General features: G+C 37.3%; 1 protein-coding gene across 4 annotated transcripts in view; it reads left to right on the forward strand.

The window, feature by feature from the left end:
* The window catches only part of Usp37 (ubiquitin specific peptidase 37), a 107,826-nt gene that overhangs the window by 59,406 nt on the left and 30,527 nt on the right, over positions 1–17,893 (forward strand). For all 4 annotated transcript variants that reach the window (XM_076931669.1, XM_076931668.1, XM_034497371.2 and 1 more), the window contains 8 exons: positions 6,138–6,235; positions 6,915–6,999; positions 9,970–10,128; positions 13,033–13,164; positions 13,310–13,433; positions 13,988–14,178; positions 16,434–16,551; positions 17,428–17,507. In XM_076931669.1, the coding sequence (XP_076787784.1) occupies positions 6,138–6,235; positions 6,915–6,999; positions 9,970–10,128; positions 13,033–13,164; positions 13,310–13,433; positions 13,988–14,178; positions 16,434–16,551; positions 17,428–17,507 (987 nt within the window). The remainder of the gene's footprint in view (positions 1–6,137; positions 6,236–6,914; positions 7,000–9,969; positions 10,129–13,032; positions 13,165–13,309; positions 13,434–13,987; positions 14,179–16,433; positions 16,552–17,427; positions 17,508–17,893) is intronic.

Consider the following 17,893-nt stretch of genomic DNA (forward strand, 5'->3'; position numbering starts at 1 on the left):
CTTGATAAGTATGTACTGGCCTTGAGCTCATCAGCCTCCTGTGTGCTGAGATTACAAGTGTACGTTACTATGCCCAGTTCAACAAATGTTTGGGGGGGCCACTGTTTTAATGTTAGCCTTCCTGCCTGTAAAATAAATTTATAATTCTAGGTAGCCCATATAAAAGACACACAATCCAGGTATTTTGTTTACAAACTGTAAGCCTAGACTGGGCAGGTTTGGAGCTATTTAAACTTATTCCCCAGCTATACTGTCCCTTGTTACTTGCTGTTTGTTTCTCCTGGCCATATGTTTACGATCCATCTCCTCTCATGGCAGCTGCCTCCTCATCCACCTCTACCTCCACCTTCACTTCCATGTCCTCTCTTCTCCCTCTACCTGCAGTACCCTCACTAGATCCTCGAGTCCCACCTCTCTCCCTCCACTGCCCAATCACAGGCTCTAGCCTTTTATTGACCATTTAAATTGGGAACAAGGTTTACATAGCATCATTTGGTATATGTGAGGATCTACTTGATGCCAGAAGCAACCACATCTTAAGAACAAGTATTTAGCCGGGCGGTGGTGGCGCACGCCTTTAATCCCAGCACTTGGGAGGCAGAGGCAGGCGGATTTCTGAGTTCGAGGCCAGCCTGGTCTACAGAGGGAGTTCCAGGACAGCCAGGGCTACACAGAGAAACCCTGTCTCGAAAAAGCAAAAAGAAAAAAAAAAAGAACAGGTATTTAGCATTAAAATACAAGCAGCATCAAATCAACCCAGTATGTTTTCCCCCTTTTTCTCTAAATTAAAAAGGCTCTTTCTTATAATAATAAACAACATTCAGTAGGAACAATTATGAAAACTATTAGGTAATAGTTACATTCATAACATCTAATGCATTTATATTTGGCAACTTAAATAAAATATTCTATCATTTATCCTATCTTTGTGAGTTCAGTTTTCTGCATCTAAACCATTTTCTATCCTAACCTAAAAACATCTTCTTATTACCTAGATACCTAATAATTACTTATTACCATCCTAAAAACATCTTCTTAGACCTAGAACATCTTAAATCCTAAACAACTTAAGCTTATAGTAAGACTAGGATTATCTAGTTTTCAACCCCATCAGAGACCTCAGAAGTATGCAGGAGCACAGGGACACAGCTTCTAAAAATTATAGAAATGACAGAGACAGTTAACTGCTTAGGTAGTCACCAATATTCTCTAAAATATTGGAGCATCATCTTCAGCCTTCTGGTCCAGAATATCTGACAGACATTTTGTGAAGCAGGAATTATGAAGGACTTGCTTACCTTGCCTTGCCAGTTAACTTCCTTGCATCTGTTTGTTCTTTCTGGACAGCATTCTGTCTGCAGATGAAGTTAGGGCATTTTCTTTGCCCAGTGGCTAGTGTGCCAGAAGTGAAACCCTCTCCAAATGTGGAGGTCCTTCAATATTCATCATTTTCTTTCAAGTTGTATGGGTTGCTGCCAGGAGCTGACATAAAAACATCTTTAAATGCCATATTCTGTACATCTCTGTGGCTTTTGAAGACCATATATTTATTCTTAGCATAGCTGAACAAACAAACATTGCCTTTCTTTAGCTACTTATTATCTGTTCAACCCAGGATGTATATTTCTGTGATGATCTAGACTAGTATCTGACATGACTGTGAGTTTGACTGTCTATTAACTTGTATTTCTATTCTTTTCTTAGATTTATGTATTTATTATGTATATAGTGTTCTGTCTTTATGTGTGCCTGCAGGCCAGAAGAGGGCACCAGATCACATTATAGATGATTATGAGCCACCATGTGGTTGCTGGGAATTGAACTCAGGACTTTTGGAAGAGCAACCAATGCTCTTAACCTCTCTGAGCCATCTCTCTAGCCCTCTAATTTGTATTTCTTAAATCATCCCTAAAAGTTTGTGATCGCAGCTATTTAAAAACACTGATGCTTTACATTGCAACCTTAAGGATTATATAGGAACAATACCTCATATAAAAATTAAAAGCATGCATGTGTTATATGTATCAAAAAAAAAACCTTAACTTTTTGTATGATGTATAATAATCTAAGCCAATGTAACCTTCAAATTTGTATCAGCATACAAAATTCTATACCAATATAACAAAATATAACCTCAATTTCACATCAATATACAAAGATCTAAACCAATGTAAGATTATGACTATAAAATGTTTTTTTTGTTTAAGTAGGTTCAATAATCTACCCCTTTTTCTTCTTTTTATTCCTATATCCTCCCTCCTTTTTCTTCTCAACCCCCTTCTCCTTACATAAGAAAGGATAGAGAAAAGGAAAGGAAAAAGAAATCCCCAAATCTAATCTCCCTATTTTATTTTCTCCTTATCCAAGACCCTAACTGTTTGTAACTTTTCCCCTTAAATGATGACACACATTAAACATCCAATGAATGACCAAAATTCCTCCACCCCACCTCTTTGGAAAAGGACAGAGTTTTCTTTAAATTGCTTCCCGCTGATTTAGGGGCCCAAGAAAAATGGGAAAATGGTTAAGACTTAAGAAAGCCAGCTGTAATATTTGTTGTCCAGTTCCTGTATGCTGAGGAAGTTGAGGCTTAAGTGAAATCCTGATTGTACCAGTCTGTGAGGCTAGACCTAAAGAATTGGCTGTTTTGCAGTTGTCCTGGAAAAATGTCTTTAGAAGTAGTAGTATTGATGCAGTCTGAGGTGGGATCACGTAGCAAGCTGGAATAGTGTCAGCATCTCCACATCCCTGATGGTGATCTTGTCAGGATTGTGTTTTTGATTTTCTGTGAACATAAAGCTTTCAGAGATATCACAATGCCTTTCTTTCTGATGAGTGAGTGAACGACATCAAGAAGCTATTCCCTACCTCCAAATTCATTTGTTGAAGCCCTCATTCCAAAGTTGGGTTTGGAGCTAGGACTTTTATGGAGTTAGATGAGATTAAATGAGGTCTTAAAGGTGTAGCTCTGATCTCAAAAGACTGAAATGAAGAATAGATGTCCAGATCTCTTTCTATGCACACTGGCCATATGATGGCATAGTTAAAAGGCAACCATCCACAAGCTGTGGAGAGGGGTCACCAGAAACTGAATCTGCTGACTTCATGACCTTATACCTAATAGCATACACACTGAGAAAATCAATTGGTGTTGTAGCCAGGCTGTGGTGTTTTGTTATGATATTCCAAGTAGGCCAGTATGTTTTCAGAGACAATGTTAGATTCCTGGGACTGCCCTAAAAATCACTGTAAACTTGGCCTAAAAGCAAACAACATTTATTCCTTCATGGTTGAGGTTCATCAGACTTGATGTTAAGTGTCTTTACCCTCTGAGACATCCTGGCTCATTTATAGTCTTTTCTAGGGTGGAAGGATTTTGGTAAAATCATTTGCAACCAAATGACAAATTGTTTTACATAAGAGTGGGATCAGTCAAATTCACCAATTTCTGTTAGAAATTGTTGTCCAGTTAGAATACAACAGCAGTAGCAATAGCTGAATTTTGATGAGGGGAAGTCCATACTATAGATTTTATCTCTGTCACTATTGCTGTTTTAATTAGATCTCTGGCAGAAAAATTAGAATGGTTAAGGACAGAGATTTGCTGAGGTGCCAGATAAGTTACCCTGCTATTTGAAGGGTCATTTCGGGCATTTGTACAAATTAGCATATGAAATGGTATTTTTTATACACACTTCTCCATATATTTCCTCTGTATATCATTTCCTTCTAATCTTTTAGCACCTAATCATCCATCTAAATCCTTTGCTGCCAGCTAGTTAGTAAGTAGTCCATGGCTCTTTCTGTCCACACAGAGCCAGTGGTGAGACATGTTCTTTAGAACTTGTCTCCTCACCCCTGTCTTTCAACACAGTCCTTTCCTCCAGTTGTAGTTGATTTTCATTCTGTACTAGTGTCCAGATCAGGTCTAGGTTTATTATCATTCTTATCGTTGGTCATAGGAAATCATTGGCCCAGTCTCAGTATGTTTAATTCCAGGTATGATAGGTTGCTGCTTTGCCCCTTTGACCTCAGAACTTTATAGTGTGATAGCTCTGGTTCTTGATGCCTATGGTAACATAGTCCCTTAATGACTAGTAACCACATGCTCGTTTTCTTGGAGAGCCTAGTAGTCTGAAAAGAGTAGCATACCTTACCTCACAAATAACTTAGAGTTTTTTGTTGCAGACGCGATGGTATTACTCTAAAATCCTAAGGTACCTGCTTTATTCCTCTGGACTCCACACAATGGTCTTAGCTGAGCCTGCCATCTTCTCTCTTGAACAGATCAATGCTCATAGTAGCAGCAAGTCAGTGTTGTAGTCTACATGGCTACATTTTACCTCATATCCCTTGTAGCAGCTACTTATTACTGTATAACATGTTGTTCCATATACTGTCTTTAAATTATAGCCTAAAAAGTAGTGTTGCCCCGGCGTGGTGGTGCACACTGTTAATCCACGCATCCAAGAGCCAGAGCCAGATGTATCTCTGTATTCAAGACCAGTGTAGTCTACATAGTGAGTTGTAGGCCAGTGGGGCTATGTAGAGAGGGCCTGTTTTAAAAAACAAACAAACAAACAATAAAATCATTGCTTATAAATTATAGTCACTTCAGCTTATTTGAACTTGGCTTAACCAGTTTCAGGTAGACCCTTTGATAGTTCCCATGAGTCTATGGTCAGTAAGTAGCCTGGGAAGCTTTGAATATCCTTACTCATTACTGACCCTAGAGTTGCTATCAACTGAAGTAAACCATGTGTCTTCCACCATCTAGAAAGCAAGCCTATAATTATTCATATAGCAAGGGCAGGATTCAAAGGAATTAGAAATCTGAAAGACATTTTTGGGCTTCTATTTTTTTCTTTCAGAAAAAGAAAATTAATTACGGGGACAAGATTATTAAAGGATGGAGAGAAGGAGACACAAGGGTCTTATGTAACCCAACCTGGTCTCAAACTCAGTATGTAGCCCAGGCTGCTTTTGAACTCCTGACCTTCTTGCCTCCACCTCCTGAGTGCAAGGATTAGCTATATTTCTTAATGACAGGTTGTAGGGTGAAGATGTGAAACAGAGGACGCAAAAATGAAGTCAGAGGGAATATGGGCAGAGCAATAGCATTGTCTGCTACAAGCTTAATTTATGATGATTTTCCTAAATTAGAAATTTCAATCAAAACTTGGAGATTTTATTGATGTAGGCACTCTGCTTTCTAGTACTTGAAAATAATAGGGAGGCATTGAGATTTAAAATGCCTAACTTTGTGCCTGATGTGATGATGCATGCCTTTGTTTTGTTTTTCAAGACAGGGTTTCTCTATGTATAGCTATAGCTCTCCTGGAACTTGCTTCATATACCAGGCTGTCCTCAAACTCACAAATCCACCTCCCTCTCCTTCCTGCAGGCTGAATTAAAGACACCCATCATAAGCCGGTTGTGGTGGTTTATGCCTTTAATTAATCCCAGCACTTGGGAGGCAAAGGCAGGTGGATCTGTGAGTTTGAAGACAGCCTGGTCTACAGAACTAGTTCTGAGACAGCCAGGACTACATAGAGAGGCCCTGTCTTAAAGAAGAAAGTCTTAGCTTTGTATTCATGCACTTAAACTTATTAAGTACTACAAGTTGAAATGTTTGTATTTTCTAAGTAGCATTTCAACTTATATGTGACCTAAGAACATTTTGGAGTTTATTTTTTAAAACCACAAAGCATCAGTACTGGATAGTTGACATCTTTAATTGTTCTTGTCTCAGGTAAATAGTTTTAGATTTTATTTTGTGTGTGTATTTGCATGCCATGTCTTACATGTAGAGATCACAGAACAACTTACAGGAGTTGGTTCTCTACCTTCTCTGTGGGATCTTGGGATCATACTTAGATTATTAGGCTTTGTGGCAAGCCTTTTATTTAGTGAGCAGTCTGGCCAACCCCCTGATCTTGTTTTTAGCCAAGAAAAATTTGTATCATCTTGCTGTCTTTAATTATTTTAAAATATTCCTTTATTTTTGCTTAATTTGCTAGAATCATAGTTTATATTGGTTCTTGACTTAATGAAAGGCTGTCTTTATAGTTCTTAATTCACTGAGAATTAAGAATATTTTTAGAGTTCCTATATTGATTTAAAAATTTTAACTGTAGGAACAACAAAGCTATGACAGACCCTTCAAGAAAATATTTAACCAGCAGTAGAGAAAAGCAGCTGAGTTTGAAACAGGCAGAAGAAAATCGAACATCAGGTAAGTTTTGGTCTGTAATTAATTATGGTCTCATTTTTTGTTTATATGATAGATTATATTAAACTAGCACATGTCTTGTACATTGTTCAGGAATAGTGTTAGTCATTAGTCACAAACTAGTACCAATAATTGACAAGAATATTTTAAAGAAAGCTGACAAGATGACTCAGTGGGTTAGAATACTTTCCACCAAGCCTGAAGACCTGAATTTGATCTCAGAAACCCACAAGCAGATCTCTCTGAGTTCCAGGACAGCCAGGGCTACACAGAGAAACAATGCCTGGGGAAAAAAAAAAAGAACTTCTGCTATATAAGACACAAAAAGCTAAGCTGTGGAAACCAGTCGGTCACGCAGAGAAGACACAGAGCAGGAAGGTACCTCTTGGGAAAGAGTGGTGTTTGCAGGAACCATGAGAGAGTGAGAGCAAGGAAGTGGGAATCAGGTGACTTCATTATATGCACATAAGAAACTCTCAAGGACAAAGGGGGAAGGGATTAGAAGAGGACCTTGAACAGCTTTCAGGCAGAGGAACACTGCTTTGCTCTTGTCACTTTCTTCACAGTATTGATCTTTTGGATGGGCATGTATTAAGAATAGAGTTAAATATAAGTTGTGTAATCTTAATAGATGCCCTTGGGTAATTAAATTAGGCAGTAAATGTTCTTTCATGTGTTGTAGGGCTTTTACCTCTACAGTCATCCTCGTTCTATGGGAGCAGAGCTGGGTCAAAGGACTACTCTTCTGGTGGCACTAACCTGGACAGGTATGCCTTTGTTACAGAGTGTCGAGTATACAAGTTGAAGGGCTCTCCCTCTTCAGAGGCTTGAATGATGAAACAGGCTGTTCTTTAAGCTAATGCCCTAGTTTAAGCACAGCAGAGTCAATTCTGATGATAACACATGACACTTCAGGTGGAAAGTACTCAAGAAATAGTTTAGTTTTATCTGTTTTGAAATGTGTCCAACAATGATAAATTGATATCTAGAAAGAGTTATACTGATGCTACTCATTTTGACTGACATTATAAAAGTCTTGACCACTGCATTTCCTCTCAAACAAGGTCGTGTTAAAGCCTCTGGGGGCATTTTGAACTGCCTTTGTCTCCTATACAGTAATTAAGTTTACTTCCAAAAATTAACACATTTTTTCTCTTTTAAAAAGCTAAAGCGTCATACGTTTCTTTCATTGGAAACATTTTTCAAAAAATTAATTTTCAGCCAGCATGGTAGTGCATGCCTATAACCCCAGGAGGCAGAGAGGAAGTACAATTACCACAAATTGAAGGCTGATCTGGTCTACAAAGTGAGTTACAGGCCAGTTAGGGCTACACAGCAAGACTCAAAAGTGTGGTTATGAGTTCTGCAGAGATTCCTCAATGATTAAGAATATGTTCTGCTCTTGCAGAAGGTCCAAGTTCAATTCCCAGTACCAGTAGGTGGCGCACAGCCATCTACAACTTCAGTTTCAGAAAAACTGACACCCTCTTCCTAAGTTCCAAGCATGTACACAGTGTGTGTGTGTGTGTGTGTGTGTGTGTGTGTGTGTGTGTGTGTGTGTGTAGGCATTCCAGAACATGGTTTCTAGAAAAGCCAAATTTAAGCCAGGGAAGAACATCCTTGTAAAGTTTCCTGGGCTTGAAATGATTAATGTTCTCTTCCTGATATTCCTTGCGTCGAGAGCAAGGATACAAACCAGGCCTTATAGTGTTATCTGGTTACTTGAGTTGGGTGAAGAGTTATGAGGGCTAGTAAGATGGCTTGATAGGTAAAGACACTTTTTCCCAAGCCCTACAACCTTAGATTGATCCCCAGGACCTACCTGGTGAGAAGAGAACTGACTACTGCAGATTGTCTTTTGAACCCCCCCCCCAGACAAGTTCTGTACACATGTCCATGCACTCATACACACATATAAATGTTATTTTAAAAATAAATTAAAAACTTGAATATGTAAGTGTTATTTTCAAAATTGAATCAGGAACTGTAATATAAAATCCTCTTCAAAAATAAAGGACCAGGCGAAGAATAGTGACCATTTGCAGAACAGTCAATATGAATGCAACTAACAGACATAATTTGGGAATTCTCTATGTCACAATAGTACTCTGGGAAAAAAGAGTAAAGTCAAGGAAATTATCAGAGAAATAATTTCAAATAAAAATACGAAACTCCTCATGTTGAAAGCCTCAACAAATGCCAAACAACAAATATTAATTTAAAGATCCACATGGGAGCCAGGTGTGATGGCAAACACCTTAAATTCCAGCACTCACGAGGCAGAGGCAGGTGGGGCTCAGTTCACAGTCAGCCAAGTCTAACAAGCAAGTTTCAGAACAACTAGGACTACACAAAGAAAACCCTATCCCAAAAAAACAAAACCAAACAAAAAGTCCCACATGAGTAAAATAGTACTTTAAAAAGAAAGCAGATTGGCATTTGCAACAAGAGAAATAGAGTTAGATGTTAGTAATGTAGTAAATTATAATCCAGGAATGTAGACAAAGAATACTGTATTTTTCCAGCATGATGGTGCACATCTGCAATCTGAGTGCCCTGTATGCAGGCCAATTTCAGTGAGTTCAAGGCCAGCCTGGTCTACATAAAAAGGCCAGGCAAGGATGCATAATAAGACCCTGGGGGGAAAAAACTTAATAATATAGACCATTTAGAGAAACAGACAGTTATAAAAAAAAGTGTTCAACTTCAAGTGTCATTAGGAATGCAAGTTAAAATAGCAACAAAGTCATGTGCTGCCTACTAGTATAGATTAATACTTGTAATAATAAATAATAGAAATGTGAGGAGACAGAAATTTACTATTTGCGGGGCAGTGGTTGTGCACACCTTTAATCCCGGTGCTTGGGAGGCAGAGGCAGGCAGATTTCTTGAGTTCGAGGCCAGCCTGGTCTACAGAGTGAGTTCCAGGACAGACAAGGCTATACAGAGAAACCCTTTCTCGAACCCGCCCCCCCAAATTATATAATATACATATTTAACATAATATAAACATTTATATAAAATACAAAGCAAAATATACAGGAGAATTTTAAATACCCCTAATATTTCTGCCTCCAAGCATAAACTTTTAAGATCTTTCTTTAAAAATTAAATATTTTCTCTGATGTAATTTGAAGTAGTGAAGATGGGCTGGAGAGATGGCTCAGTAGGTAAGAGCACGGACTGCTCTTCCACAGGTCCTGTGATCAATTCCCAGCAACCACGTGGTTGGCTCACAACCATCTATAATGGGATCTGGTGCCCTCTTCTGGTGTGTCTGAAGACAGTGACAGTGTACTCACATGAAATAAATAATAAATCTTAAAAAATAAAAAAATTCAATGAAGTAGTGAAAATATACTGCCTGAATTTGTCCAAAACTAGGTAAACTGATGTGACATCATAAAGTGCGTGGAAGAGAACTGAAAAGGGAAGCTAGTTTTTCTCAAGCCATTGGCTTGCACCATGTAGTTTATAGGGCGAATAAGGAAACATTCTCAGCTTTCTGTTTTGTTGTTTGTCTTTATTGACAGTTACTGAATGAATATAAGGTATGTACATAAGGCTCTTGTCTTAGGTTTTCTGTACAAACTTACTTAGAATTTTTCTCGTAAGCGCCCACTGTTATTAATACCTCCTTAAGTTGAGACTGTTTTCCCTTAGACACTGATTTCTCAGACTCTGCTAGTGGGAAAGGGTAGTATCAAAATTTTCATTTTTCCTTTTTTTGTTTTTAGGTGTAATGTTTCAAGCCAGACTCCTTCTGCCAAAAGAAGCCTGGGGTTTCTTCCTCAGCCGACTCCTCTATCTGTTAAAAAGCTGAGGTGTAACCAGGACTACGCAGGCTGGAACAAACCTAGAGTGGCCCTTTCCTCCCATCCACAGCAGCTGCAGGGGTTGGTAAACTGTCTTTCTTGTAAAGTGATGCAGTTGAGTTAGTCTCCATTTGTTGAAGATATCAATATAAGAAAGGATTCATATTATAGTTGTAAAATATTTAGAAATTAGGTCACTTAACAAAGATTTATCATAGCTATAAACCATAAGTCCGTTATCTAGTCTCCAATTTTCAGACCTTGAAAGTGTGTGTTTCTATCTATCTGTCATCTCTCTAGTATCATCTTAAAGGAAACAATGACTGTTCTCCAACTCTACACATTTTGGCCTACTGTTGAGTTACCTTCATCATTTTTATATATCTCTCAACACAAAAATGAGATCATAGTGGTAGTAATCAATAATAGTGGGTGCTCAAATTAAACCCAAGTACTTTCCAAAGGCTGCTTGGATTATAGGTATGCAGCATGACACTTGTGTTCTTACAATGCTAATGGGTTTTTAATTTTTTTTTTTTTAGAATGCATTCTTGGCAGAATTATTAAGACTAAGGCTGGGAACTAGATCCAGTCCTGTGGAGAGCAGTCAGTGTACTTAAGCACTGAGCCATCTCTCCAATCCAAAAAAAACACTCTGTTTTGTTTTTGTTTGCCCAGGGTTTCTCTGTGTAGCCCTGCTTGGTTTACCCATCCCATTTTTAGACCTTTCTCTCTCTTTCTCTCTCTTTCTCTTTCTCTCTCTCTCTCTCTCTCTCTCATTCATATATTCATATATATATATATATTTGTTTCTTTTTTCTGTCACCACCTCTTATGTACTTTATATTTATAGTTCTGGTCTGTGCTACTCTGTTGACAGTCTCATGAGTTGCCAGGCTCCTCCAGTGTTTCATTCCTGCATAATGTCTGTACCTATCTCTAGAAATAAATCTTTTTCTTTTCAAAACTGTTAAAAACTGCATCATTTTAGGTCCTATCCCAAGACTCCTAATGGAAAAGAAACTGAAAAGAAACTTTTAAAAGCTAGAGGATAATAGAGGCTACCTAATTCTATTTCACAAATCTTCTAAAACAGGCGCACGCGTGCACACACACACATACACACACACACACACAGAGAGAGAGAAACAGAAACAGATGAAAGAAGCCTCTGCTTCATCTACCAGGAGACAAATGGTTAATACATATCTAGGTGTACAAACAAACCCATTTCCTACAGCTCTCCTGGTTTCCAGTGCTTAAACCTGGGATGCTCAGAGTTGGGACAAAAGGATTAAGAAATTATATGAAAACTAATGTGTGAGGGTGAAGAAACACTAGAAAAAGAAAAAAGAAATCACTTACAGAAAGTCCAAGTACCAAGAGAAGGTTTGTGCTAAAGTGAAAGGAGAAAGCAAGACATGCTTGCTCCTCTTCTTTCCTTCCACTTTCATCACCTCTGTGATCCTACATCCAAAACTTAACTTTAAGAAATTAACTGAAGAGGGTTTAGAATCCTGTCCACAAACAAAATTGGAATATAAGATAGAAGGCTACTTCCCTACAAAACTACAGGAAATGAAGGCTGGAGAGAGAGCTCAGGGGTTGAGAGCTGGCTGCTCTTCCAAAGTTCAATTCCTGACAACCTCATGGTCCTCTATAAAGGGATATGATGCAATTATACATCTAAAAATCAATTAATTTAAAAGGAAAAGTGAGAATTAATTTAAATATGTCAGCTGATGAAGATTCAAAAGCATGCATGAACTTAAGTGAACTAGTGGTTATTGTCAGTAAACTTGAACTAAAATTAACCATTCTCAAGTAAGTCTTTGGGTTGGTGTTGAGGGGGCCTGTTAGTTTTATGTTTTTGGTTTTTATGAGGCAGGGTTTTCTATGTAGCTTTGTCTGTCCTGGAACTTACTCTGACCAGGCTGGCCTCAAACTCAAAGATCCACCTCCTTTTCCCTCCCAAGTGCTGCAGCGATCAAAGGAATGAACCTCCACTGTCCTTTAGAACTATTACAAAAGGTGCAATGAGTCAAGGATTTAAATTATAGTAAAAATCAAAGACCATATCTCATTCATAAACTATTGTATATATGTAGACAGATCAGTAGATCAGAGTCCTAATTGTTGAAATAAAGAAGCACTTTTAAAATAATTATATTAAAATAACAATTTAAGATATGTTCATTTTTAAATGTATACAAGAATAAATTCAAATAGAATCAGAGGAACCTGTTGTAAAATTTTTCAAGCCTAGGCTAAAGAGATGGCTCAACCATTATGAGCATTTTCTGCTCTTTCAGAGAACCTGAGTTCAGTTCCAGCACCCTCATCAGCCCTCTCACAACTACCTGTAACTCGAGCTCAGAGAGTCCAGTGGCCTCCAAAGACTGCCTGCACTCCTCAAGTACACATACCCAAACACAAACGCGCATATATGTGTGATTAAAAATAAAATTCAAGACTTTTAGACTCTTTTAGGTACCAGAAATTTCTGTATAACTTACATATAGACAACAGCTGTATAAATTTGTTTCAAAATCAAGATTCAATAAAAGATTGATAAATTTGTGTAATATTAAATTTTGCATAGACAGGCACAAAAAAAAAAGGCCATTGATATATTGGAAATAAAATCTTACTGCATATAAATAAGGGGATGATTTTTTTATTATACAAAGAATATAAATTGAAGAGGGAAGGCGGTAATAACATAAAATAGTAGAAAACATTTCATTTTAATTTTGTGTTGTAAGGATATACTCTACAGTTGTTAAAGCAGTTTCTCCTTGTCAGCAATACAGCAGCTGATGACTTGTTAGAAATGCATGTTTCTCTGTACCTCACATTTTCCATACTGAATCAGAAACAGGCCAATTGTATGTAGTTTAACAAGCCCTACAGGTAGTTCTGTTCCAAAATGCACCAGAACTTTATGCACACTGAACATACTTCAAATACCTCTTTCCTTTCCAGATTCTCCAATTTGGGAAATACATGCTATATGAATGCTATCTTACAATCTCTATTTTCACTCCAGTCATTTGCAAATGATTTGCTTAAACAAAGTATCCCATGGAAGAAAATTCCACTCAATGCACTTATCAGGTAATGTTATATATTTACTGAATAATTTCATTGATTTTTTTTTTCTTAATAATAGGTTTTGGGGCATTATATTTTTATGTGTTGATGTTAGTAATATGCCACTGAATGTTTTTAAAATATGCTAATCTTGTCTCTTACTTATCAGACGCTTTGCAAACCTGCTTATTAAAAAAGATATTTCTAATTCAGAGACCAAAAAAGAACTACTTAAGAAGGTTAAAAATGCTATTTCAGCTACTGCAGAGAGATTCTCTGGCTATGTCCAAAATGTGAGTATTTAATTTTAAATATTTTAGATATACAAAATTGAAATTAGCTTTTGACTTAGTTTTTAAATTGTTATTAGTGTAATGTGGTTACCTTGAATGGTAAAACCTAAGGAGTTACAGTAACTTTCAATATGATTTTTCTGTGTATTTTATTCTTTTTGGTTGAGTTTTAAAACAGTATCTCGTGTAACCCAGGCCAGTTTTAAGCATGATACATGTACACATTTATAACCAAGAATAACTGAAATACTGGTCCTCCTGCTTCCACCTCCCAGGCATTGAGAGTGGTGCTGGGGGGTGGGGGGTAGGGTTGAACCCTAGGGGTCAAGCATTCTGGGCAACTGCTTTTCTGCTGAGCTAGGTTTCCAACACTCTTCACTTAGGTTTATTCAAAAGTTATAACTGTTCCGAATCCTTATCAGAATAAGACTGGCCTTGTTCAGGTACCTTTTAACTTCTAGGTATTTTATAAATCACAGTTGTATAAGTCAGTTTAGTAAGCTATTGTGACAAGAAATGCTTTGCACTGATGGCAGATATTATCATTTTCGTAGGATGCTCATGAATTTTTAAGTCAGTGCTTAGATCAGCTGAAGGAGGATATGGAAAAACTAAATAAAACTTGGAAGACAGAACCTGTCCTTGGAGAAGAAAATTCACCAGATACATCAGCTACCAAAGTGTTCACTTGCCCTGTTATTACAAACTTGGAGTTTGAGGTTCAGCACTCCATTATCTGCAAAGCGTATGTAATCTCTAAGCAAACTTCCCCCTCCGTAGTCCTTTATGACAAATGACTAAAATTTCCCTGTCACATATCAAAACTTATTTTTCTTTCTTTCTCATGGGGAAAATACAAACCCATAAATTCTACCAAAACTTTTTTTTTTTTTTTTGACCTTTCATTCTTTTGCTTTTGGATTTTGAAACAAAGTTTTAACTGTATAGCTAAAGTTGGTCTAGAACTTGGCATCTTCCTGTCTTAGCCTCCAAGTGCTGTCTGATATGATTTATCACACCTTTCAGGCTGGTCTATAACTCAGATTTCACCACACCCAGTAGGGTTGTTGTTTTTTTTTTTTTTTTTTTTTTTTAATTTTCTATTTATTTTTATTTTATGTGCATTGGTGTTTATCCTGAATATATTCTGTCTGAGAATGCCAGATCCCCTGGAACTGGAGTTACAAACCATTGTGAGCTGTTATTTAGATGCTGGAAATTGAACCCAGGTTCTCTGGAAAAGAAGCAGCCAGTTCTCTTAGTGGCTAAGCCATCTCTTCTGCCCTGGTTATTGGGCTTTTTTGCAGCAAGCTCTTTTACCCATTGATCCATCTTTCTGGTTCCTTAGTCTGTCTTCCCATAACAATTCTTGATGAGGTAAGAGCCAAAGATAATTGAAATAGTTTTTGGAACACTTTCAGTTTTATTGTCCCATGAGACATTGTCTAACCATGTAGATCAGGCTGACCTTGAACTTAAGATCTGCCTGCCTCTGTTTCCAAGTGCTAAAATTAAAGGAATGCACCACCATAACCAGCTGTGATACACTTTTTTTTTTGACTTAATAGTTAATGGTTAATTGATTGGTGGATTGCTTTTTATTTGTTTTGAGACAGTCTCTGTCTGTGTTGGTCTAGCTGACCTGGGGTTTTCTTTTCTCCTCTCCCTCCTCCTCTTCTTTTTTTGGGTTATTGGGGGGCAGGGGTTGAGACAAGAGTTCTTTGTGTAGCCTTGATTGTCCTGGAAGTAGATCTGTAGACCAGGCTGGCCTCAAACTCACAGAGATCTGTCTGCCTCTGCCTCCTGAGTGCTGGGATTAAAGTGTGCACCACCACACCTGACTGATTTCTTTTTCTTTCTTTCTTTCTTTCTTTCTTTCTTTCTTTCTTTCTTTCTTTCTTTCTTTCTTTTTTCTTTTTTCTTTTTTCTTTTTTTTTTTTTTTAAGGCAGGATGTGTCTCTCAGGTTAGCCTCAAACTTTTTAGAGCCTGACTCAAATTTAAGAGCCTGACTCAGCCTTTTAAATGTTGGAGTTACTGGTGTAAGCCACCGAACTTGGCTCGAAACAGTTTTTTGTTCTTTTGTTTTTAAATTGTTTTCATTTTATATATCTGAGTGTTTTGCTTGCATGTATATATAAGCAGAATCAAAAGAGGGTGTCACATCCACTTAGAACTAAAGTTATGGATGATTGATTGTAAGCCACTATGTGGGTGCTGGTAATGAAACCTGAGAACTAGGCCCATTCTTCAGCCCTCGGAAGAAAATTTTTTGTTTCTTGTTTTTTGTGGTTTTGTGTTGTTGTTTTTCAAGACAGAGTTTCTCTGTGTACCCTGGCTGTCCTGGAACTCAGTTCAAGACCAGGCTGACCTCGAACTCACAGAAACCTGCCTGTCTCAGCCTCCTGAGTGCTGGGACTAAAAGGAATGTACTACCAAGTTTTTTAGAGGTAATTTTAGCTCATTGCTCTTCATTTGTCTTTTTGGTACTTTTAATATTATTCAACTTTTAGCCACAGTAACTTTCTGCCACAATTAAAGACCAGAGTCATAAGAATATTCTTTGAATAAGTACTTCTTGAGTGCCTCTCTCATAGGCAGGCAGGGTTCTAAGGTGATCGTTGCCTTGTGTGTCCTTTGAGTGTGTATAAATTCTATGATGACTATGACCTGTTACTTTTCTCGATAATACGACTTAATCTGATTACAGAAATTTTGCTGATATAATCAAGACTACCAATCTTACCCTTAAATTATTTTTTTATAGGAAATAATATGTATAGGGGCAAATTCTACAAGCCCTCTAAATCTGGGTCTAGAGATAGAAGCAGAAGACATCTTAGTAGAAATCAGAAAGATATGCTTCTGTATGAAAGAAAGTTATAAAGATCGTGTTACATTAATTGTGTATATTGGCCCATAAACTCTGTAGGGGAAGAAGGTATTAAGTATAGTTGTATTTTTATATTCCAGTTACACTGAATCTTCTCTCATCCTTACAGATGTGGAGAAACTATTCCCAAAAGAGAACAGTTTAATGATCTCTCCATTGACCTTCCTCGGAGGAAAAAACCACTCCCTCCTCGTTCAATTCAAGATTCTCTTGATCTTTTCTTTAGGGTAATATCTTTGATATGTTCATATAACTCAGTTTTATATTTTATAGATAATTGTGTTTGAAGTTGAGGCTTTGTCAGGGCAGTTTTGACTAAACTATTTTCAGGAAAAATTAATGAAAGGAAGTGTTTATAAATGCTACTTATATAAATTTTTGGTAGACTTAATTAAAGTTCTTAAAAAAGAAGCTCTTGAATATCTTGTATGTCTAGGTGAGCGGTAATTGTTTAGACAACCTTAGAAGCTGCTGCTTGTTTGTAAATAAGTATGAACACAAAGCATTGAATGGCCTTTGCTAAAACTTGGCAACACAAATTAAACTTAAGATTTTCCTATGTATCTGTATCCCCCCTTTTTTAAGGATTTCTTGTTTCAGTTTTCTTTAGGTAATGATATTATCCACCCCAAACTTTGATCCTTTTAGAGCAGTTGTTCTTAGTGGGCTGTCACCAGGAGATTGAGGTCCATTGTAAAAAAGGGGTAGAGTTACACCTAACAGACCAGGAACTCCACCTAACCTGAAGGTGATCGTATGTCTGCTGTAGCCAACTGTTAAAATCTTGGATATACTCTTGGCAGCAGTTCTTGTGTATCCATGGAGAAAAATTGAGGTCTGATTCATTAGAGTCTAGTTACTATCGTAAGTTTAGATGTTTCCTTGGTAAAGAAGGAATTAAAAATTCTGAAAATAGAAGACATGCTATCATAAATAACAATTTGAAAGATTAGGTATTAATTTAGTAATTCTGTTGCTCGAGACATAGCATTTAAACTGGTTGAGAGTTATTCCACTGAACTAGTTCGACTAAAGATTATTTGCACTTAGTGGGTTAAGCCAATTCAACTTCATCCTTATTTTTCTCTCTTATCTTTTTATAGGCAGAAGAACTTGAATACTCCTGTGAAAAGTGTGGTGGAAAGTGTGCTCTTGTCAGGCACAAATTTAACAGGCTGCCCAGGTAAATTTGACTGCCTTTTAAAAGGTGTATGTTCCTAAACTGGTGAAGATACAGTTTAGGAATAGTGTTTGCCTAATCTGTACAAGGGCTTAGACTTGATCCCTAAACCAAATAAGCAAGTAAACATTTGAGTGATGCTTAACATTATGAATTAAATATCAGGAAAGCTTACCTAGAAAAAGAGGGGAGTGGGGTCTGGAGAGAGACAGCTCAATAGTTAGATTCATCAGCTGCTCTTGCAGAGGGCCTGGGTCCATTTCCTAGTACCCATTTTGTAGCTCTCAGCCATCTGCAATTTTAGTTCCAAAGGAACGAAAACCGAGACATACATGCAAGCAAAATACCCAGCCACATAAAAATTAAAATTTAAAAGAAAATTTGGAATA

This window comes from Arvicanthis niloticus, chromosome 3 (assembly GCF_011762505.2).
Source record: "Arvicanthis niloticus isolate mArvNil1 chromosome 3, mArvNil1.pat.X, whole genome shotgun sequence".
Taxonomy (NCBI): Eukaryota; Metazoa; Chordata; class Mammalia; order Rodentia; family Muridae; genus Arvicanthis; species Arvicanthis niloticus.